We start from the raw sequence: 24233 nt of genomic DNA, 5'->3' as shown, positions 1-24233 counted from the left end.
AGGCTGAAGTTGAATCAGAGGCATATAAGTATCAAACAAGCTGTTTTTAGTAGACATGGAGTGGTCCAGGGTTGGGGCTTTTCTCCATTTCCGAAGTCTTCCCTTCCAATCTTAATTCCTCCAATACTTTCAATTCAAGTTGGATTTGTGGGATTGAGCCCCATGTTGGGCTCTGTGCTGACAGCTCAGAGCCTGGAGACTGCTTCAGATTCTGTGTCTCCCTATCTCTCTGCCCCTCCCCTGCTCTCTCTCTCTCTCTCTCTCTCTCAAAAATAAATAAATATTAGAAATTTTTAAAAAATGAAGTGCTGACATCTGCTTTGAGGTGTAGTGTACGATTTTTCAACCCTTGTGTATCTGCAAACAACCATGTTTCCTCCCAACTCTCCTTACCTCCAGGCAAGGGACCTAATAATTCTAGAAAGCTGATGTATAGCTGTTATAACATTATGGCACCTGCACACAATTTCAGCAATCTCATGGTTAAATATTCATGGTTAAGGGAGAGAAGAATCATAGATTAGTTCTGGGAAGGAGGCAAATTCTTGCCTGGGCACAGCCTTACATGGGCAGACGAAGGCACATAGTGGACAGTATTGACTTTTTGCACGTCTAACTACTCATATCCTGTATATCCTGGTAAGACTATCTTGACTGGGACATTGGCCAACTATCACTTACTCTCTGTGGTTAAATGAGATTGATCCAACTTTCTAGCTGCAGGTGTGCTCATTGCCCCAGAAAGGCCAATCAGCATAATCTATCACACTGGCTACATTGATCAATTTAGGAACAGATATGTAAACCAAGATCAAGCAATGTTGAGTCTGCCTTATGAGTTTTGTTGCAAGTGTTAGCACAAGCATACTATTTTTTTTCAAGTACATTATTTCTGCCTGGATATGCTGGTGGATATCTTCCCGGAACATAATGAGAAATAACCTGATAATGAAGTCTACACAGTGGGAAGTGGCGCCCAGACATGGAGAAAGACAGAGTTCTATTGTTTGAGCATTTGGATCTACCCATGCTTGAACCCATTACAACCCTAGTGTTTTCAGTTATGTGAGGCAATCATTAATTAACAAGAGTCTTAACTAACTTGGGAAGCAATGAGTAGCTGGGAAAGAAAGATGTGTGTTGTACTTCTAGAGAGGAATTTTCTCCCTTAATTCATCAATATTTCCTCCTTTGTTCCTGGAAAATGGAATTACACTCTCCCCGTGAGGGGAAAAAAAATTGAATGGAAGCTTTCCAATTTCCCTTGATTACTTTCTCTTCTGTAAAAGAAAGCACACTAAAAATCTAATGTGTGACCCATTTGTCAAGGTTTACTAAGAGACAAGTTTACTCAGCTTCAAAGGCAGACATCCATTTCTGCTTTCTTGTTGACCAACCTGCTCTCATGGGCAGCGGGTGCCCAGCTTTTACCAGAGACTCCTGCATTTTAGACATTACCATGTGCTTGCCCAGCTACTGTATTGTGCTGATGCTAAATTTCTGGTTTTGATAATGTACTGTACTTCTATTACCATTAGGGAAAGCTGGTTGATGGGCACATGGGAACCCTGTTTTGTTTTGTTTTGTTTTGTTTTTTTGCAACTCTAAAACGTTTTCCAAGACAATTATTATTTTTTTGTAAAAGAAAATATCTTGGTCAGGACTTTAGATGAGATAAGACAGATCTCGGGGTGGGTGGAGCTGGAGCCACACACACCGGATTTATGAAGGAGATGTTGTCATTGATCATTTCCTGGCTTGGTTGTGAGAAGGAAACTCTACACCAGGTTGTGGAGAACCAAAGTGTCAGGGTGAAACCTCTACCCACACAGCCTGGGCACAAAGTGGCAGGAGGGAGCCATGATGGCCCAGTCTCCCTTCTTCCTTTGAACTATAAAACTGAAGACAGGATCTCGGTCTGGGTGGAAGGGACACTATGATCACAGAATTTCTGTCCTTGCTTTGCCTCGGTGAGTCTCCAGGACTGGGATGGATGGGTTTGGGTGGGTGAGAAAATTTACCATGAAGTGGAGGTTGATGTGAATTGATGGCTTCTGTGTCTTAGACACATGCCACCTGTCAGACTTTGGTGGGCTGTGGTACAACATGCCTCTGTACTGGTGCTTGCACATAAGGAATGTGGAACCAAGGTTCAGAGATGTGTAGTGACACCCTGGTTTACTCAGCTGTGAAATGCAGAGCTCCCATGGGGTCCCCAAACCTGTTTTGTCTAAAGACCAGTCTTGCCATGAATGCTTGTAGGCATATAGGAGGGTGGGGTATGTACAGTGTGGAGTGGTGAGTTTGGGTACAAATCAGGAATTCAGTGAAGAGTTATGCTGCAGACAATGGATGACATGAAAATTTTCTGGCCAGCCCTATCCTCAGCCTGATTTTAACTGTCCTCAACTTGAACGTGATGGATCTGAGCCTGTAGAAAGGAACGTCTCGATTATAACTGTGGCTTGGTCACACAGGAGCTCTAGACTTTGAACCAGCAGCTCCACTGACCAAGCCCCCACTTCCTCTCTCTTTCGAGAGTAGGAGGTGAAGGGTGTGTGTGGAGGACAGCAGGACTTCTCATCTGCCCCAGTTCCTTCCTCCTTCTTCTGGGGTATAGACCTTCCCTTTGGGGTATTGTTCCTCCCACACACACATTTGAGCTTCTGGGGTGGCTGTCAGTCACTGTACCCCAAACCTCCCGCTGTAGGGCAGAATAATCTGGGAAGTCAAAAGAGTGACCTTTTCCTGCCCATATTCATTTCCTGGGGCTGCTGTCACAAAGTGCCACAAGCCAAGTGGCTTAAAACCATAAAAATGTATTCTCTCACAGTTCTGGAGGCCAGAAGTCCAAGATCAAGGTGCAGAGCTGGTTCCTTGTGAGGACTCTGAGGCTCGAAGGGAGAATCTGTTCCCAGCTCTCCTCGCTTCTGGGGATGGCAGGCAGTCCTTGGGCTCCTTGTCTGTAGATACTTTGCTGGGATCTCTCGTGTCTTCAAATGGCCGTCTTCCCTCTGTGTCTGTCTCCATGTCTCTCCACCTCTTCTTATACAGACACCAGTCATACTGGATTAGGGGGCCATCCTACTCCCCAATAACACTATTTCCAAATAACATATTAGGACTTGAACATATCTTTTGAGGGAGACACAAATCAACCCATAAGACTGTCCTTCTCTTTGACCATAATCATTATTCCAGGGATGATGCAAAGCAAGCCAGTCCAGTTCTGTCGGGAAGTTTCTCAAACTGGCATCAGGACACAGATAAATTTTGGTCCTCTATGAAGTGACCTTCCAAAGATGCCAGACTGTAGTTGCCCTCAGCCCCGCTCCCAGGCTCTTGGTCCTATCCTGACCATATTCAGAGGGAGTGATGCATGCCAGTGAAGAGAAAAGGCCCTAACAGCACTGAATCCCTGGATCAGATGGCTCTAGAGGCCAGCCAGATCCACCATTGCACTTGACGGAGGTTGCTTGTGATACAACTAGGCATTTCCACTTAATCTTATTTCAGGTGGACTTTTGATACCTGAATCTTTGTGCATCTTTAGGGCAAAAGTACCCAACTTACATAAAAATGTTTAAATGTATTGAGGTACAGTTCACATAAGAGTAACATTTTAAAGTATTCAATTTAGTGGCATGGTAGACATTCACAATGTTATGTAACCACCACAAAATGACTTCATCACCCTTAAAGGAAATACTATACCCACAAGGAAGTCACTCATCATCCTAACCCTAACACTAACCCTAACCCTTCCCCCAGACCCTGGCAGTCACCAATCTACTCTCTGCCTCTCTAGATTTAGCTATTCTGGACATATCATGTAAATGGAATCATATGACATGTGACCTTTCATGTCTGGCTTCTTTTTCTTGGTATATTTGTAAGTTCCATCCATGGTGCAGCATGTATCGCTGTGACATTTATTTCTATAATGGAATAAGATAATATTTTATATAATATACTATAATCTGAATAATCTTTTACATAAAAATTTTCAAGCTTTCCAGATGATGAGTTCAAAGGATCTGTTAAGTTGTAATTTAACGATAACTGGGAGACCCAAGTTTGGCACCCAGTTCTAATGTGTGAGGGTGGGACCCTGACACCACCAAGCAAGTCTTGAACACCAGTTGGGTATACTATAATTTCACTCAATTGTGATACTATCTAGCTGGAGGTAGCATCAGATCCTATAAGTAAGGTGTCAGTTCTACAAGAACGCCCCCTCTCCATTTCAGATGCCAGTCACCAGTTCAGGTGGTCACCTGGGCTTCTGATCAACTGTCTATATATCAGGAGTTCCCATGACCCCCTCTTTTGGTCCAATTAGTTTGCTAGAGAAGCTCATAGAATTCATAGAAATGTTTTACTTACTATATTACTAGAATATTACAGGGGCGCCTGGGTGGCTCAGTCGGTTAAGCGGCCGACTTCAGCTCAGGTCACGATCTTGCGGTCCGTGAGTTCGAGCCCCGCGTCAGGCTCTGGGCTGATGGCTCAGAGCCTGGAGCCTGCTTCTGATTCTGTGTCTCCCTCTCTCTCTGCCCCTCCCCCGTTCATGCTGTGTCTCTCTCTGTCTCAAAAATAAATAAACGTTAAAAAATTTTAAAAAAAAGAATATTATAAATATAAAAATATAAATATATATGGCTCTGGAACAGACAGTTGGAAGAGGTGTGGAGGGCCAGGTATGGGGAAAGAGCACAGAGTTTCCATGTCTTCTCCAGGTGCACCATTCTCACCTTCACCTCCATATGTTCACCAACCTGGAAGCTCTCTGAACTCGTCCTTTAGAGCTTTTATAGAGGTTTCATTCCATAGGCATGGTTGATGAAATCATTGGCCATTGGTGATTGATTCCATCTCCAGCCCCTCTCCCCTCCCAAGAGGTCAGTGAGGTGGGACTGAAAGTTCCAGCCTTGTCCTCCTAGGGTTGATTCCCTTGGCAACCAGTCCCCATCCTTAGGTGTGGTCCAAAAGTCCCTTCATTTACACAATGAAAGAATCCTTATCGCTTTCAACACTTAGAAAATTCCAAGGGTTTCAGGACCTCTGTGCCAGGAACCAGGACAGAAACCAAATGTATGTTTCTTACCATAAATCACAGTATCACATTAGTTTTTAGGGAACTGTGGTTTCTAGGGCCCCCACTCCTTCCTATCTCAGTAAAGGTAATAGCCCCTAACTAGGCTGGACATGTACAGCTCTCCATTTGATGTATGTAAAGGCCATTCTAAATGTTAGATGTCAGATACATGGTAGAGGTGTGCAAATATGGTAGCTGTATGGCAAGTGACAGTCATCTGCAAAGGACCTGCTAAGTCATACGAGTATGTAAATGGTCAGTGTCTGTAAAGCGTCAGCCAAATGACAGATACTTGATCATTGGTAGTTCCTCTATTGTATTGTGAGAAATGTGCTTTTTCAGGTTATCCTGAATGCCAGTGGGTTTCTTTCCCCTTAATGACAGCTTTCTCCATTTCAGTCTTCCTTGTCTAAGTCAGCTGTCGTCCCTTGTTAGGAGAGATGGACAAGTTCTGAGGAATCCAATGCGCAGTACGGGGACTTGAGTTAATGATTCTGTATTCTCACCACACACACACACACACACACACACACACACACACACAAAGGGTAACTATATGAGGTGATGGAGGTGTTAACTAGCTTGAAGGTGGTAATCATTGATTGATAGATAGATGATAGATAGATATAAAATCATCATATTGTAGAACTTAAATATACACAATTTTATTTGACAAAGAAAGAGGACCCCTCCCTCACTTTCTATTCTCTGGTAGGGTTTCACAATGTAAAATGAACTAAAGGCAACTGTATGTTTGTGTGTGTGTGTGTGTCTTTAAGGAAATCACTATTTGAGCAGAATATTGGCTGATATCAGAGCTGAGATAACATGAGTCTGAAAGCAGGATTGGTGGGGGCGGGACACTAAAAAGGGACCATGAGACCTAGGACTCCCTGACCACTCAGAGGATGATTTCCTACCTACTAATCCCAGACATTGTCACTGCAAGTGCCCTCTCAGCACACTGTCTAGACTCCACCTCCTTCCTTCTAGGTGAAGCTTGGGGGTCCCTGTTGTGAGCTGACCTCTGAGTTTAAACAAAGGCCAGATGTCTTGAGATACTCTTGCATTGAGAAATTCTAGCTTCAACTCTTGGCAGACCCCAAGACTGGTTTCCCATATTTTCATCCATGGGATGATGTTCCTGTCCCAGAATGAAATAAACAGAACAGAACACAGGAGAGGGAGGGGCTGATGTTTGTCAAGATCAAAGCCAAGAGTGAAGAAAGCGTTTAGGACCACGAATGTCTTGAATTCTTTGTGAAAAGAAGAACTTGGTTAGAGAGAGCAACTTCTCTCCATTTGAATCGGAGAGGAAACCCTCCACTCATACTCCACAATAAAATAACCATTGCATCATTTAAGTGGTAAGGGTGAAAACTGCCATCATACAAGACAGGAGAGGAAAATATAGGTAAGTGTGCAATGATTTCTAGATGGTGAAAGAAAAGACTAATTGTGAAAGCAACACAATAAATCAGGAAAGGTTACTGGAATTTTGTACATAAACATAACTCCTGAATGAGAAACAATGGGACATAAGCAAAAGGTAAAAAATAAACCCAAGGAGGGGCACGTGGGTGGCTCAGTTGGTTAAGCGTCTGACTTTGGCTCGGGTCATGATCTTGCAGTCTGTGAGTTTGAGCCCCGCGTCGGGCTCTGTGCTGACAGCTCAGAGCCTGGAGCCTGCTTCGGATTCTGTGTCTCCCTCTCTCTCTCAGCCCCTCCCCCGCTCATGTTCTGTCACTATCTCTCTCTCAAAGATAAATAAACATTAAAAAAAAATTTTTTTTAAATCAACCCAAGGAAGTACCTTCAAGAAATGGGATGGATCTTTAACAAATTAGTCACGCATCATCTGCCTGATTTGTACCCCAAGATGAGTATATAAACTCACATCTAATGAGGGTTTCTCTTCCAGGGCTTTCCCTGGGCTTTGAAGATGAGAAAAAGAATGGTGAGTTTTCTTGCATACACTTGATCTGTTCCTGCATCCCAAGCTTTCTGTCTGATCCTCTGAATTCTGGGAGGGCATTGGCAGTCATCACTTGGAAGATTCAGACTAACTCCGAATTCTTTCCAGAGACACTTACCAAACCCTACCTCAGTGCCTTGCCCAGCCCAGTGGTTGAACAGGGACATACCGTGACCTTGAGGTGCCTGGGTCACCGCCACAGTGTGACATTCATGCTGGGGAAGCTGCAGGACTCTGGGTACAGACAGGAGCAGAGATCTGCAGGATATGAGGCTCAATTCCTCCTCACTCACCTGGAGCCAAAAGATGCTGGGACGTACTTTTGTGCCTACAAGACAATGGACTCCCAGGGGTGGTCAGAGGAGAGTGAACACCTGCAGCTGGAGGTCACAGGTGAGAAAGACAGCTTCAGGTTTGCCTTTGAGGCACATATTCCTTTTCCTGTGATGGAACCTGGCTGGGGAGAGAAGAGTCCAGGAAACAAAAAGACAGCTGTGACCGCTTGAGTGTAGAGAATTGGGGGAAGGCGGGAACTGAATTTGGTGACCAGTTCTCATCAGAGATTCCGAATGGGTATCAATGATGTGGGTGTGGAGGGCGTTTTAGAATATATGTATTAACAGAAAATTTGAAGTATGACCAAAGATGGAGATGTGACTGTCACTGGGGAAAAAAAAAAGTGTTTGTTAGAGTTTCCAAGAGGGGGATGCCATGCAGGACCACACAGAGAAGCACCAGGGCTAGTCAGGAAGCAGAGGGAGGGAGAAGATGGGGCAGGAACCTTTACTGTGGTTTCTGTGGGAAGGAACAGGCTTAGGATTGGCTCTGGGGTATAGAGGCTGTCCCTGAGTGTCTCGTATCTGACCCTGGAGTCATTAGGGCAGGGGAATAGTGGTCCAGAGTGTGGGAGCCATAGAGGAGGTGGTTGAGAGTGTGAGTTCTGGATTGCTTGGGTTGCATTTGAGAGGCGTGCTTGAGGGGGAGCTGTCTCCTATCTTTAGGAAGTAGATACCCTGGGAGGAGAATATCTCCAGGGTCAGCAAGGTCCCAAAATGTCAAAGAATCAAATAAGAAAATAAAAGACATGGTTAATACAGAGATGGGTAAGAATGTCCCCAGGGAAACCCTGGTCCTCCCCTTTACCCCCATTGCTTTGTACGCTTCAGGATCAATCCTAAAACCTTCCCTCTTAGCATAGATCCTGAGACAATTCCAGGTCCCAGTGTGAGACTCTGATTCCATACAGCAGAACCAAATGTATGGATATTGTTCTGCTGAAAACGGTGATGGCAGAGCCACTACAAGTTGAGAAAATAAGAAAATCCAAACTGAACATCGTGGCAGCATAAGACATCCCTCATTTTTGTACCAATCTTCCATGTCAACAACAGAAATGTGACATCCATGCACAAACAAAAGTGCTTTTGTGGGAGTTGTGGGATCCGGCACCATACACCAAGGGACCCAAGAGGAGTCTCACCCACCTGTGAGTTGAGTAGTAGGCATACAGACCTCAGTACCAGCTGTGGAACCTGCAGGAGACTGTAAATTATTTCCAGGTCCTATTGGCCATGGTCTGGAAGCACCTGGAGATGTGATCAATAACTTATGGACAAGGGAACCTGTGTGGACATCTACAAACCAAGACTGAATCATGAAGAAATGGAAAATCCGAACAGATCAATAACAGACAAGGAGAGTGCCTCAAAAATCAAAAACCTCCCAATGAAGAAGAGCCCAGGACCAACCAGAAGGTTTCACTTATGAATTCCACCAGACATTTAAAGAAAAAATAATGCAAATCCTTCTCAGAGTCTTCCCAAAAATGGAAGAGGAGGGAACACTCCTACTCTCATTTCATGAGGCCAGCATCACCGATACCAAAGCCAGACAGCAACACTAAAAGAAAACTACGGAGCAATATAATATCCCTGATGAACATAGATGCAGACATTCCCAACAAAATATTAGCAACCAAGTTCAACAGCACATTAAGGTTACACATCATGGTTAAGTGGGATTTGTCCCTGTGGTATAGGGATGGTTCAACATATACAATCAATAAACGCGATAGACCACATTAGTGAATGAAGGACAGAAGTCACACGATCATCTCAGTAGATGCAGAAAAGGTATTTGACAAAACACAACATACTTTCAAAATTAAAAACTCTCCACAAATGGGGTATAGAAGGAATACATCTCAACATAACAAAGGACATACGCAAGTGCACAGTTGGCATCATACTCGAGGGGAAAGGTCGAAAGCTTTTCCTCTAACGTCAGAAACAAGACAAGGATGTCTGCTCTCACCACTTCCATTCAACGTAGCAATAGAGCAATCAAACAAGGCAAAGAAGTAAGAGGCATGCAAACTGGAAAGGAAGAAGTAGAACTGTCTTTATTTGCAGATGATGTAATCTTACATATGGAAAATCCTAACGACTCAACCAAAAAAATGCTGGATCCTGAACAGTCAAAGCAATACTGAGAAAGAACAAAGTTGGGGGTATCACTCATCCTAATTTCAAACTATACTAGAAAGCTATAGTGATCCAAATGGTATGGTACTGGCCTAAAAATAGACACACATAGACCAGCAAAACAAAACCAAGAGCCCAGAATTCAAGCCTCACGTATACAATCAACTAACATTTGGTAGGGGAGCCAAAAATACTCAGTGGGGTGAGGGTAGTCTCTTCAATAAATGGTGTTGGGAGAACTGGATACCCATATGCAGAAGAATGAAATTGGACCCCTATCTTACACCACTCACAAAAACCAATTCAAAACGTAGTAGAGACTTAAACATAAGACCCCACACCATAAAACTCCTCAAGGAAAACAGGGGAAAACTCCTTCGCTTAATCTTGGCAATGAGGTTTTCAGATGTGACACAAAAAGCATTAAAAAGGCAAAAATAGGGGCGCCTGGGTGGCTCAGTCGGTTAAGCGTCTGACTTCGGCTCAGGTCACGATCTCGCGGTCCGTGAGTTCAAGCCCCGCGTCGGGCTCTGGGCTGATGATGGCCCAGAGCCTGGAGCCTGCTTCCGATTCTGTGTCTCCCTCTCTCTCTGACCCTCCCCCGTTCATGCTCTGCCTCTCTCTGTCTCAAAAATAAATAAACGTTAAAAAAAATTAAAAAAAAAAGGCAAAAATAAACAAGTGGGAAGGCATCAAGCTAAAAAGCTTCTGCATGGCTGAAGAAACAGTCAGCAAGATGAGAAGACAACTTAACCAAATGGGAGAGAATATTTGCAAAATGGCCGTGCTCTTGCCTGAGATAGGGAAGACTGGCAAGGAATAGGATTGGAAGGGGAGGGGGGAATTAGTGGGGTCATAAAAATATTTTTGTTATTATAAATAATATCAAAACTCCAAGAATATTAGAAAGAGCAATCTCATATTCTGACCCTGGTTTGTGAACCCAGTGAGCATCCCACGAGTGGGGAAGACATTCTCTGCTTCCCAAAGAAGGCATAGAGTCCGTAAGTGGGACATGAGGACATAGGACCCCAAGATTCCCACACAATCATTGTGATTTTTTTTCTTACCTCCTGTTTTCTAGATGACCGCAATAAACGCAGAGCCCCTCCAGGGGGAAAAGGTAAGATAAATTGAAGAATGCTTTTCCAAATTATACCCACCTCATGAGACAGGGGATCCTTTTTGATTAAAAGGCACAAGAAGCATCTCGATGCATGATTTCTCAATGCGATTGGGAGGATGATTGCCTCTCTTGGGCAATGACTCCTGAGCTCCTCCTGGGTTCATAAAAATCTGATGAGTAAGACAGCACGAGGTGCATCGTTTGTCATTTTACATAATGAAAACACTATGGTGAAGTTATGGGAAGAATGGGGATGAGCTTGTGTGTCTGGTTTGGGCAGCACGATCCCTATGCTGTGGAGTCCACGTGCTTTGGGAATATGTATGACCAAAGGACTTGCTAAAACTTCTAAATTCTCAAACACAGCTGAACATTTCGTTACTTTTCCCTGATGCTGCTTTGCCATGAAGAATTGGCTAAGATTCTATCCTCAGAGATGCCTGTAAAAGTTAGAGCTTTTGACATCTTTGGATGAAAACAGAAGCTCATCCAGATTTTAATGGCCAAATATATAATGTAAATTGGCAACTAGGTGCTTACTCATCTTTAATTTCTGCAACTTGTAACCTCCCTATAAGCTACTCCAAAGAGCCAAAATTGTTCAGGGCTGTCATTAGAGTTGACATTGACATAACCAGCTTTTTTTTTTTTTTTTAAAGGTATCTCCCAAAATGTCCTTGCAAAATAAGTAATAGTCTTTGAAAATGTGTTTATTCAGGATTAGCAGACTTGGGAAATGATTTCTACTCCAGCTTTAGGACCATAATGCATGCCAGGAATGTTTTCTTGGAGAGATCTGAAATCTGATAGCATCCAGGAGCATGAAAGGGTCAGAAATAGAGCAGGAAGTGTCAGAGGGGAAAGAGGAAGAGAAACGGTGATTTCGGCTCTTGCGTTTTCTTTCTTTTTGGTTGATACATAACTACACTCCCTAAATTCACCCTTTCGAAGTATATGACTCGGTGGCATTTTAGTATGTTTGCAAGGCTGTGCAGCCACAGCCACTATACAATTCCAGAACATTCTCATCACCCCCAAATGAAATCGCCAGCCTGTTAAGTGGTCTCTCCCCATCCCCACGGTGGACATCTGGGTTGTCCATACCTTTTTGGTATCGCAATAATTCTACCCTGAGCATTGGTGTGCACGTACCTGTTTGAGTCCCCGCTCCCGATTTTTCTTCGGTATCTACCCATGGGGAGAATTGGAAGGGCGTATGTTGACTCTGCATTTAGCTTTTTGAGAAACGGCCAAGTTATCTCCCAACGTGGCCGCCCCATTTTACATTCCCACCAGTAATGCATGTGGGTTCCAATAGCTCCATATCCTTGCCAACCCTTATCTTCCTTTTATTATAGACACCCTAGTGGGTGTCTTCTTAAGATGTGCTTTCTGAGTTCAAATTTATACCGCCATGATTCTAAACAGAATAAAGCCTTTAAGCTCAGACAGGATGTCCCCAGCCCGCAAAGGAGGCCAGTCTTCTCTTCTGTGCCTGTGACTTTATTTACGCCCCATGTCAAGCTGTATCCCTTTGCTCGTCTGATTCCTTCACACCAACACCAGACACTCTTTGTAGTTTATTTTGGCAACTTGTAAACAGGGATGTGAAATTTGGCCAGGATATGTGGACATCTCAGGGTGAGCTCAGATCGATGGGTGTGGGGCCATAGGAAGAGGAAAGTCTTGTAATAGTTTACTTCTCATTTCTTTTTTTTTTTAAATTTTTTTTTTAATTTTTTTTTCAACGTTTATTTATTTTTGGGACAGAGAGAGACAGAGCATGAACGGGGGAGGGGCAGAGAGAGAGGGAGACACAGAATCAGAAACAGGCTCCAGGCTCTGAGCCATCAGCCCAGAGCCCGACGCGGGGCTCGAACTCACGGACCGTGAGATCGTGACCTGGCTGAAGTCGGACGCTTAACCGACTGCGCCACCCAGGCGCCCCAGTTTACTTCTCATTTCTACTGAGCTGCTGTGGGAGAGAAATCTAGGCTAGAGGAAGGTCGAAGCTTCTCTGCGTCCATTCGGGGCCTTGCTAGTCCGGGAAGGGCTGCTCCCGCCCTGTGTCTCACGTCCCTGGTGATGCGGTGATAGATTGCTGTGTTTGAGGGTGTGTTGGATTCAGGGATGCTAGAAGCAGACTCTCACATAAGTACGAGCGTGGAAACGATATTGTAGAGGGCACGGGGGAAGAAGGCATGAGAAGAAAAGGACAGAACACGAGTGAGTGTCTTTTGCTCAATGCCACGGGAAAGTGCAGGAGATGGAGAAAGTGGCACACACGGGCAGCCAGGGCTTAAGGGAGGAAACCACGATCCAGAGTGCATAAAAACGGCAAAGGGATCTGGGGGAGCAGGGAAGGAGGAGTATCAGCATCATCTGCTACAGAGGGAGACAGGTGTGGGCGGGATATCGGGGGAGAAAATAATCATTATCACTGCGATCTCATTATCCTACATGGTGAGTCAGGTTCTAGACTGAGCATTGTAAAGCCAGTACTCGCACCTTCCATCATTATCCAGCTCTGTGAGTCAGGTATTCTCACCCCACCGCTCTCCTTCCGGCCCCATCTTTATGGAGCTGTAATCAGGAAATAAAATAAGGTATTTAAAGTGTGCCCCGTGATGGTTGGGAGTACAAGTACGCCGTGAAAGGAATCCCCCCATCAAATGAATGAATGCACCTGCCCCTCACGTACTCACTTTTTTTTTTTTTTAGTAAGAATGCTTAAGATCTCTTTAAGCAAATTTCAATTATACAATAGAGTATCAACTACTTTCACCATACGATACATTACATGTGCAGAATTTATTCACCTTTTTAAAAAATTTTAATATTTATTTTTGTGAGAGCGAGAGACAGAGTGTGAGACAGGGAGGGGCAGAGAGAGAGGGAGACACAGAATCCGAAGCAGGCTCCAGGCTCTGAGCTGTCAGCACAGAGCCCGACGTGGGGCTCGGACTCACGGACCGTGAGATCATGACCTGAGCCGAAGGCAGACGCCCAACCAACTGCGCCACCCAGGCACCCCATGTTGTCTTTTATAAGTACTTTTTATTCGCTTCTTTTGAGTGTAAACAGAGTCGATGTGTTCAAATTCTGTCCGAATTTAAAAGACTGAAAAAAAAGTACTATCAAACAAAAAAATTCAGTTCTTATGGTCTTCTGTATAGTAGGCATTTTGGAGGAAAAATTCCACACGAAAGATGATTCTAGTAAGCCTCAGTCAGCAAGAGAACCCTCCTGTGAAAATGCTAACTGGTGTGGTTCTGCTTAGAAATAAGACATATCTAGGGGCGCCTGGGTGGCTCAGTCGGTTGAGCGTCCGACTTCAGCCCAGGTCACAATCTTGCGGTTCGTGGGTTCGAGCCCCACGTCGGGCTCTGTGCTGACAGCTCGGTGCCCGGAGCCTGTTTCAGATTCTGTGTCTCCCTCTCTCTCTGCCCCCCCCCGTCGCATTCTCTGTCTCTCTCTCTCTCTCAAAAAAAAATAAATATTTAATTGTATGTTTATATATATTTTTTTTTTTTTTTTTAATTAGGATAGGGCACCTGGGTGGCTCAGTTGGTTAAGCGTCCAACTTCGGCTCAGGTCATGATCTCACGGTCTGTAAGTTCAAGCCCAGCGTTGGGCTCTGTGCTGACAGCTCAGAGCCTGGAGCCTGTTTCCGATTCTGTGTCTCCCTCTCTCTCTGACCCTCCCCTGTTCATGCTCTGTCTCTCTCTGTCTCAAAAATAAATAAACATAAAAAAAATTAAAAAAAAATGAAATAAGACATATCTAGATAATTCAAAAATAATGTTCCTGGTAGCCAGGAAACGTTCATTGTAAATTCAAGATCTCACGTAAAGGGAAAACTTCATGTGATTGGCAATAAAATTGCTTATCATGTGCCATTTTAACTTAAAACGCGTATACGTTAGATATTAGATTTAAACAGTTACGAATTTGCATTAACATATTTCTCCTGATTGGCATTCCCGTTGCCCCAAAAAGTGAATACCAAGGAAAGTAATGTATTTTATGAACTTGAATAATCACTATACACATCCTGGGTCACCTCTGCATTTCTCTCAAAACTTGTTATACTCTTACTCCTTTTTTTTTTAAGTTTTTTTTTAAGTTTATTCATTTTTGAGAAAGAGAGAGAGAGAGAGAGACAGAGCATGAGAGGGGGAGGGGCAGAGAGAGAGGGAGACACAGAATCTGAAGCGGGTTCCAGGCTCTGAGCTGTCAGCAGAGAGCCTGACGCGGGGCTCGAACTCATGACCTACGCTGAAGTCAGATGCTTAACCGACTGAGCCACCCAGGAACCCTTATTCATCTTTTAACTGGAAGCTTCTCCCCACTTACCCCGCCCTCAGCCCCTGGCAACCATCTACTCTCTGCTTCTATGAGTTCAATTAAAAAAAAAAATTTTTTTTTTAATTTTTTAGATTCCAAGTGTAAGTGGAATCCAATCATGTAGTGTTTGCCTTTGGTTCATGTCCCTTAGCATAATGCCCTCCAGGTTTCATAGGCTTTGTTGCACATGGTACGATTTTCTGAATAATATCCCAGGGGTGTATAACATTTAAACAACCCTTGAACTGGGAGAGAGTTGGGACTTCCATTCATGTCTGATGGGACTTGCCTCTGCCAGCATCGCCGTTATGTGGGGAAACGCGTATCTGCCCAGACTGTGAGCTCACTTCTCTGGGGTTTCCACACCCAGTGGCCAGCACAGAGCTGCCCGGACCCGGGGCCGCCTGGCCTGAAGGGTTAGACATCCCAGGACTTGAAGCCCATCCCGGCTGTGTGACTTTTTTTTTTTTTCTTTAATTTTTTTTAAACATATATTTATTTTTGAGAGACAGAAAGAGACAGAGCATGAGCAGAGGAGGGGCAGAGAGAGGGGGAGACACAGAATCTGAAGCAGGATCCAGGCTGTGAGATGTCAGCACAGAGCCTGACGCGGGGCTTGAACCCACGAACTGTGAGATCATGGCCTGCGCCGAAGTCGGATGCTCAACCAAGTGAGCCAGCCGGGCGCCCCATAAATCTTCATTATTATTGATATGGCTGACACACTGATTGGGAATTTCCCTTGGGCGAGGCCCTCTCTGGGAGTGCCCACCTGGTTACCCCCCCAGCCCCCCACCATGCAGTGCAGTCAGTAGCTACTATTCCCATCCTCGCTTTGGGGAAAGGGAAAGTCAGATTCACTCCCCTAAGACATCGGAAGGTCCAGCTCGGAAGCAGCAGCTGGAGGCTTTAGAAGCCGGATTGTCTAGCTGCTGACGACTGTCCTGCCGCGTGCAGATCAGGGTGTCCGGGCAGCCAAACTGATTGTGTGACCTGCTCCTCTCCCACCAGTCACCAGGTCCATCATTGCTGCCACCTGCAGCTGTCTCTCCATTTTGCTCCTCTTCCTCTCCGTCTTCCTCATCAACAGATGCACCCAGCATGGTGAGTTCAGGGATGCACCGATTGAAAACACTGGGGAAGGGGAGTGAAGTGAAGGACTTTCTCATCAGCTAAATTCCTCCCTGTATTATTATTATTATTATGTGTTTTTTTGTAGATTTGTCACATGAAGAATCCACCGAGAGGTAGATAAACTCGACGTATCTCGTGCCCCCTCCCACCTTTCACAGACCCTGTTTGTGTGTCTGTGATTCCTACTCCCGTCCAACCCGTGCTGTGACTCTCTTTTTCTCTCCAAAACCCTATCCTCTCCCCCAGTCTTCATATCCCACACTTTAATGTGTTTCTGTCTCTCAGAACGAGCCATTTCAAACTGCCCCAGCAGGAGGCTATGGGTGAGTGATAAGGGAAGAAACCACATGAGCATGGTGGGATAGGAAGGGTAAGTCTGACTCCTGCAATCTGAGAATTGATTTCTTTTTCCTTTCTCTCACATGCAGATTCCTCCGACCTGGAAAGGACATCTGTCTCGGTGAGTTCTCCCCACGAGCTCACTTATCTCCATAGGCCGACCTTGTTCACCCGCTGGTTTAACCCACACTCTGTTTATATGACTGCCCCCAGCTCACACAATTGACCGGAGGCCAATGAACATTGTGTTTAAAAACATATGCTTCGGCCAAACTCATATAAACTGAGGGCAGAATGGTGGTTACCAGGAGGTGAGAAAGTTGGTAGATAAGTAAGTTCTGGAGATGAAATGCACAGCATTGTGATCATGGTCCGTAACGATGTATTCGAACTTCAGAGTTGCTAAGAGATTACATCTTAATTGTTCTCACTGCTTGGAAAAGACACGATAATTATGTGATGGGATTCATGTGTTAGCTAGCACTATGGTGGTAATCGTGTTGCAATATATAAATGTATCAAATATACACTTGATACATTTATATATTGCAACACAATTACCACCATAGTGGTAAAACCTATACAATGTTATATGTCAGCTACATCTCAATCAACAAAGATACATGGGCTTTTTGTTCCCGAGTAGCTAGACTCCAACTGCCCATGGCTACTATTTATTACCAATATGGTCTGAGACAAATCATGAAACCCCTGTGATCTAGACCCTTCATTGCCTCCCATATCGAGTGGGAATCAAAATCCCCCATGAGAAGGCCTGTGTGAATCCACTGATGTGCATAAAGGGTTTGCTGGAGTTTCCAGCAAATTTTAAACGTCAGATGGCATAAAAGCATCAATTAACAAATGTTAACCAATGTACATCATTTTTTTCTATTTAAAATACTGTTTACTTGTGATTCAACATTAATTAGCATTACCTTGGGGCACCTGGGTGGCTCAGTTCGTTGTCTGACTTCAGCTCAGGTCATGATCTCGTGGTCTGTGAGTTCAAGCCCCGCGTCCGGCTCTGTGCTGACAGCTCGGAGTCTGGAGTCAGCTTCGGATTCTGTGTCTCCCTCTCTCTCTGCCCCTCCCCCACTCACGTTCTGTCTCTGTCAGAAATGAATAAACATTAAAAATTTTTTTTTAATTAGCATTACCTCTAAGAGCAATAACAGATAACGTTTATACATTTTTTCCATAGGACACAGAGGTCCATTGGTTTATTCTTTATGTCAAAGCAAGTAAAAAGAGGCATTAGCAAAAAGTACAAATGGTTCAATGTTGTGTTTAAAAAATATTTATGCACATGGCATTCACTTAGATATTCATATAATTTTTTAAGGTATGGAAAAACATAGTTCACAGATTCACAAATGAAGCCTCAATGAACAAATCTGGCCTATTTTAAGCGTTGGATTAATGACATTGATTAGCAAATTGTTGATCATAATATTAAAATAATATAATATTACGATGTGCTACCTCCATACAGTGAAATTCTATTCAGCAATAAAAAAGGAAGAAACTAGTGATAGGTACCTTTGGTACAAGGATGTATTGCAAAAACCATTTTGCTAAGTGAAAAAAAGCCAGATACAGAAGACTGTCCATGGTGGTGTTCCATTGTGTAAAATCTCCAGAAAAAAGCACATCAGTGGTGGCCTATGGCTGGGGTGGGGAGAGCAGGTGTAACTGCACATAGGCACGAGGGAACTTTTTTGGGTGACGAATGTCCTAAAACTTATTGTGGCGATGGCCAGCCACATCATTGTACCGATTCACTAAATGTCATCAAATTGCACACATGGTACATAAATTACATCTTAATAACACTGTTTTTTTAATTTTTTTTAACGTTTATTTATTTTTGAGACAGAGAGAGACAAAGCATGAACGGGGGAGGGGCAGAGAGAGAGGGAGACACAGAATCTGAAACAGGCTCCAGGCTCTGAGCTGTCAGCACAGAGCCCGACGTGGGGCTCGAACTCAAGGACCGTGAGATCATGACCTGAGCCGAAGTCGGTCGCCTAACCGACTGAGCCACCCAGGCGCCCCAATAACACGGTTTTAAAAACAGTGTAATATTACATAACCAGTAGGAATTCTTGAAGGATAGTAGTTCTTATTCTCAAAACCATACATTTGCAATGACTGTTATTAGTCCCAGTTATACTCATTAGCATCATTTCATTAAAACCAGAGTCAAAACCCTCATCGTCCGTGAAACATGGCCATTCCTAGAATGGCTCTGTCCAGTAGGACTTCCCGCCATGATGGAAGTGTCCCAAAGCTGTGCTCATACAGCAGCCACTGGCTGCATGTGGCTTGTGCACATTTGAGATGCATCTGGTGTGACTGAGGACCTGAGTTTTGAGTTCGATTTAACTTTAATTCACTTAAATGTAAATAGCCATATGTGGCTTGTAGGTACCATACAAACAGCTAAGCTCTAAATGCCCATCTCTTTTCCCCAAAGGCTGAAAGACCCCCAGGGAGTGAGCTATGCTGATCGAAACCCCAAGGCACCACTGGCAGCGGCTTCTGTCCCCCGCCAAGGAGCCCCCAGGATCCTGTGAACGGACAGTGCTGTAGGATCCCTCGAAGGAGGAGAACGTGATTTAAGATGGTGGAGGTGACCAAACACATGGAAGCCAGGTCACTGTGTGTCCTTGGCTCGTAATCCATAGTAATAAAATGAAGTTTCTGCTTTTTTTGCTTCCACACCTCTCAAGAATTACTGGCTGGATTTCCCCAAAATTTGGAGTGTGACTTTAGTACGGTTTGGCTTAAAACATAGGCTAAGAACACATACCATGTGTATGGGCTGGTAGTACCAGGATACCCACTTAGGGAATTCTAGATGGCACCCCATACATAGAAAACTGTTCCCCCAGAAAACTCCATTGATTGCTGTTGGGTGAGGCATCCCATAGACCAAGGGATTTTGAAAGCATAGAAAACTGTTCCCCCAGAAAACTCCATTGATTGCTGTTGGGTGAGGCATAGAAAACTGTTCCCCCAGAAAACTCCATTGATTGCTGTTGGGTGAGGCATCCCATAGACCAAGGGATTTTGAAAGCATAGAAAACTGTTCCCCCAGAAAACTCCATTGATTGCTGTTGGGTGAGGCATCCCATACACCAAGGGATTTTGAAAAGGAGCACAAGATACAAGCCACAAATGTAGACACCCAACTGCGACCTATCAAACACAACCCTAAGTCGCATGCACCGGAGTAAGTCACTAAACGTATTTGGTTCATGATCCTTCCAAGCTGTGCTGGGCAGAGCCATCCAGTCTTAAAGTTAAGACCAGTTTCCTTTCTGATGTGAATGGGAGAGTTTTCTCAGTGCCATCGTGTTTCTATCTACATTATTTCTTTGAAATCGAAGGATACGACGAAGCTAGACTTGCCAAGTATATGTTGGTGTTGTTATTGGGCACCCATAACTTCATTAATTTACGTATTATGTCATTGTAAGGATTTTTCTGAGGGTGGGCTTTTTTGTGTGACAATGACCCCGAATGGCCAGTTATGTATCAACACAAATACACGAGCTCTGATTCCAAAGTTATGTCAGCCAATCAGGTTTGGAAGTCACTGTTTAATATGTGAATGAACCACAGTGTAAGCATTAAGGATGCACATGTAAATATTCTTAGCTCACAAGCATATACAGGGTAACTCTTCTCTTTCTAGGTTAGGTTTTTAATTATGAAGTGATTCAACCATAATGGAAAACACCAAACAGTATAAATGGAAACAGGCACACTGACCTTACTTTCTAGACATTAACATTTTGCTGTGTTTCACCACTACCATATCCAATCTCTTGTCCTTCCTCTCTCCCCAGAGGTGAACATTATCCAAGCTGCTATATGTTATTATTATTTTTTAATTTTTTTCTTTAATGTTTATTTATTTTTGAGACAGAGAGAGACAGAGCATGAATGGGGGAGGGGCAGAGAGAGAGGGAGACACAGAATCGGAAATGGGCTCCAGGCTCTGAGCTGTCAGCACAGAGTCCGACGTGGGGCTCGAACTCACAGACTGCGAGATCATGACCTGAGCCGAAGTCGGACACTTAACTGACTGAGCCACCCAGGCGCCCCTGTTATTATTTTTTTAATTAAAAAAATCTTTTTTTAATCTTTATTCCTTTTTTGAGGGACAGAGAGAGACAGAGCATTAGTGGGGGAGGGGCAAAGAGGGAGACACAGAATCGGAAGCAGGCTCCAGGCTCTGAGCTGTCAGCACAGAGCCTGATGTGGGGCTTGAATCAACCACGAACCGTGAGATCATGACCTGAGCTGAAGTCAGACGCTTGACCGACTGAGCCACCCAGATGCCCCTGCTGTATGTTATTCTTATGCATTTTTTCACTTTCACTACACAGACATCTACTAATATTCAATATAGGGCAAGATTCTCTGTGTTATTAGTATATATACAAATATACGGAATCATGTTGTATATTATAATTCTGTGACTTAATTGTTCTCAATATTATGCTTTTGGAAATCACCTCGGGGGAATTTTGTGGGTCTGGCTCATTATCCACTGCATAGAATTTAGCTGTTAACCATACCAGGGAATATTGTTCAGCCACAAAAAAGAATAACATGCCACTACACAAATGAACCTTAAAAACATTGTGCTCAGAGGGGCGCCTGGGTGGCTCAAGTGTCCGACTTCGGCTCAGGTCATGAGCTCACAGCTCATGAGTTCAAGCGCCGAGTCGGGCTCTGCGCTGACAGCTTGGAGCCTGGAGCCTGCTTCGGATTCTGTGTCTCCCTCTCTCTCTGTCCCTAACCCACTTGCATTTTGTCTCTGTCTCTCTCAAAAATAAATAAACATTATAAAATAATGAATGAAAATGGAATTATTACAACCAATCCCTCAGAGATACAAGCAATTATCAGGGAATATTATGAAAAATTATATGCCAACAAACTGGACAACCTGGAAGAAATGGACAAATTCCTAAACACCCACACGCTTCCAAAACTCAATCAGGAGGAAATAGAAAGCTTGAACAGACCCATAACCAGCGAAGAAACTGAATCACTCATCAAAAATCTCCCAACAAATAAGAGTCCAGGACCAGATGGCTTCCCAGGGGAGTTCTACCAGACGTTTAAAGCAGAGATAATACCTATCCTTCTCAAGCTATTCCAAAAAATAGAAAGGGAGGGAAAACTTCCAGACTCATTCTATGAAGACAGTATTACTTTGATTCCTAAACCAGAGACCCAGTAAAAAAAGAGAACTACAGGCCAATATCCCTGATGAATATGGATGCAAAAATTCTCAATAAGATACTAGCAAATAGAATTCAACAGCATATAAAAAGAATTATTCACCATGGTCAAGCAAAATTCATTCCTGGGCTGCAGGGCTGGTTCAACATTCACAAATCAATCAACATGATACATCACATTAATAAAAGAAAAGATAAGAACAATATGATCCTGTCAATTGATATAGAAAAGGCCTTTGACAAAATTCAGCACCCTTTCTTAATAAAAACCCTCGAGAAAGTCGGGATAGAAGGAACATACTTAAAGATCATAAAAACCATTTATGAAAAGCCCACAGCTAACATCATCCTCAATGGGGAAAAACTGAGAGCTTTCCCCCTGAGATCAGGAACACGACAGGGATGTACACTCTCACCGCTGTTGTTTAACAGAGTGTTGTAAGTTCTAGCATCAGCAATCAGACAACAAAAGGAAATCAAAGGCATCAAAATTGGCAAAGATGAAGTTAAGTTTTCACTTTTTGCAGATGACATGATATTATACATGGAAAATCTGATAGACTCCACCAGAAGTCTGCTAGAACTGATACATGAATTTAGCAAAGTTGCTGGATACAAAATCAATGTACAGAAATCAGTTGCATTCTTATACACTAATAATGAAGCAACAGAAAGACAAGGAAACTGATCCCATTCACAATTGCACCAAGAAGCATAAAATACCTAGGAATAAATCTAACCAAAGATGTAAAAGATCTGTATGCTGAAAACTATAGAAAGCTTATGAAGGAAGTTGAAGAAGATATAAAGAAATGGAAAAACATTCTGTGCTCATGGATTGGAAGAATAAATATTGTCAAAATGTCAATACTACCCAAAGCTATCTACACATTCAATGCAATCCCAATCAAAATTGCACCAGCATTCTTCTCGAAACTAGAACAAGCAATCCTAAAATTCATATGGAACCACAAAAGGCCCCGAATAGCCAAAGTAATTTTGAAGAGGAAGACCAAAGCAGGAGGCATCAAAATCCCAGACTTTAGCCTCTACCACAAAGCTGTAATCATCAAGACAGCATGGTATTGGCACAAAGACAGACACATAGACCAATGGAATAGAATAGAAACCCCAGAACTAGACCCACAAATGTATGGCCAACTCATCTTTGACAAAGCAGGAAAGAACATCCAATGGAAAAAAGACAGTCTCTTTAACAAATGGTGCTGGGAGAACTGGACAGCAACATGCAGAAGATTGAAACTCGACCACTTTCTCACACCATTCACAAAAATAAACTCAAAATGGATAAAGGACCTGAATGTGAGACAGGAAACCATCAAAACCCTAGAGGAGAAAGCAGGGAAAGACCTCTCTGACCTCAGCCGCGGCAATTTCTTACTTGACACATCCCCAAAGGCAAGGGAATTAAAAGCAAAAATGAACTACTGGGACCTCATGAAGATAAAAAGCTTCTGCACAGCAAAGGAAACAACCAACAAAACTAAAAGGCAACCAACGGAATGGGAAAATATATTTGCAAATGACATATTGGACAAAGGGCTACTATCCAAAATCTATAAAGAGCTCACCAAACTCCACACCCGAAAAACAAATAACCCAATGAAGAAATGGGCAGAAAACATGAATAGACACTTCTCTAAAGAAGACATCCGGATGGCCAACAGGCACCTGAAAAGATGCTCAACGTTGCTCCTCATCAGGGAAATATAAATCAAAACCACACTCAGATATCACCTCACGCCAGTCAGAGTGGCCAAAATGAACAAATCAGGAGACTATAGATGCTGGAGAGGATGTGGAGAAACGGGAACCCTCTTGCACTGTTGGTGGGAATGCAAACTGGTGCAGCCGCTCTGGAAAACAGTGTGGAGGTTCCTCAGAAAATTAAAAATAGACCTACCCTATGACCCAGCAATAGCACTGCTAGGAATTTACCCAAGGGATACAGGAGTACTGATGCATAGGGGCACTTGTACCCCAATGTTTATAGCAGCACTCTCAACAATAGCCAAATTATGGAAAGAGCCTAAATGTCCATCAACTGATGAATGGATAAAGAAATTGCGGTTTATATACACAATGGAATACTACGTGGCAATGGGAAAGAATGAAATATGGCCCTTTGTAGCAACGTGGATGGAACTGGATAGTGTGATGCTCAGTGAAATAAGCCACACAGAGAAAGACAGATACCATATGTTTTCACTCTTAGGTGGATCCTGAGAAACTTAACAGAAACCCATGGGGGAGGGGAAGGAAAAAAAAAAAAAAGAGGTTAGAGTGGAAGAGAGCCAAAGCATAAGAGACTCTTAAAAACTGAGAACACACTGAGGGTTGATGGGGGGTGGGAGGGAGGGGAGGGTGGGTGATGGGCATTGAAGAGAGCACTTTTTGGGATGAGCACTGGGTGTTGTATGGAAACCAATTTGACAATAAACTTCAT

The 24233-nt window shown here is 43.6% G+C and overlaps 1 protein-coding gene and 2 long non-coding RNA genes across 5 annotated transcripts in view; 1 reads left to right on the top strand and 2 right to left on the bottom strand.

Annotated features, from left to right (window-relative positions):
* Positions 1–926: 926 nt before the first annotated feature.
* Positions 927–19226, top strand: VSTM1 (V-set and transmembrane domain containing 1). Of its 3 annotated transcripts, XM_040457871.1 has the most exons (9): positions 943–1970; positions 7020–7055; positions 7182–7466; positions 10641–10679; positions 16041–16133; positions 16249–16276; positions 16449–16498; positions 16592–16623; positions 18982–19226. In XM_040457871.1, exons 1-7 carry the CDS (start codon positions 1937–1939, stop codon positions 16492–16494), a joined length of 561 nt encoding a protein of 186 aa, XP_040313805.1. In that variant the 5' UTR covers positions 943–1936; the 3' UTR covers positions 16495–16498; positions 16592–16623; positions 18982–19226. The 3 variants fall into 3 exon arrangements, with proteins under 3 accessions (XP_040313804.1, XP_040313802.1, XP_040313805.1); XM_040457868.1 differs by having other exon boundaries at positions 935–1970; positions 7020–7466; XM_040457870.1 differs by lacking the exon at positions 16592–16623 and having other exon boundaries at positions 927–1970; positions 7020–7466; positions 16449–16486.
* LOC121018833 (uncharacterized) lies at positions 15642–17489 on the bottom strand. Its single transcript, XR_005785332.1, has 3 exons — positions 17441–17489; positions 16808–16932; positions 15642–16163 (listed from the first exon to the last, which is right to left on the bottom strand). It is a non-coding gene; the product is annotated as an uncharacterized LOC121018833 (long non-coding RNA).
* The window catches only part of LOC121018834 (uncharacterized), a 14928-nt gene continuing 8272 nt past the window's right edge, over positions 17578–24233 (bottom strand). The window contains exon 3 of the long non-coding RNA XR_005785333.1: positions 17578–17612. This is a non-coding gene — a long non-coding RNA (uncharacterized LOC121018834). The remainder of the gene's footprint in view (positions 17613–24233) is intronic.

The sequence above is a fragment of the Herpailurus yagouaroundi genome, unplaced genomic scaffold (genome assembly GCF_014898765.1).
Source record: "Herpailurus yagouaroundi ecotype Mexico unplaced genomic scaffold, PumYag 220, whole genome shotgun sequence".
Taxonomy (NCBI): Eukaryota; Metazoa; Chordata; class Mammalia; order Carnivora; family Felidae; genus Herpailurus; species Herpailurus yagouaroundi.
The sequence above is the reverse complement of the archived record's forward strand: the minus strand, read 5'-3'. Positions and strand labels throughout refer to the sequence as shown.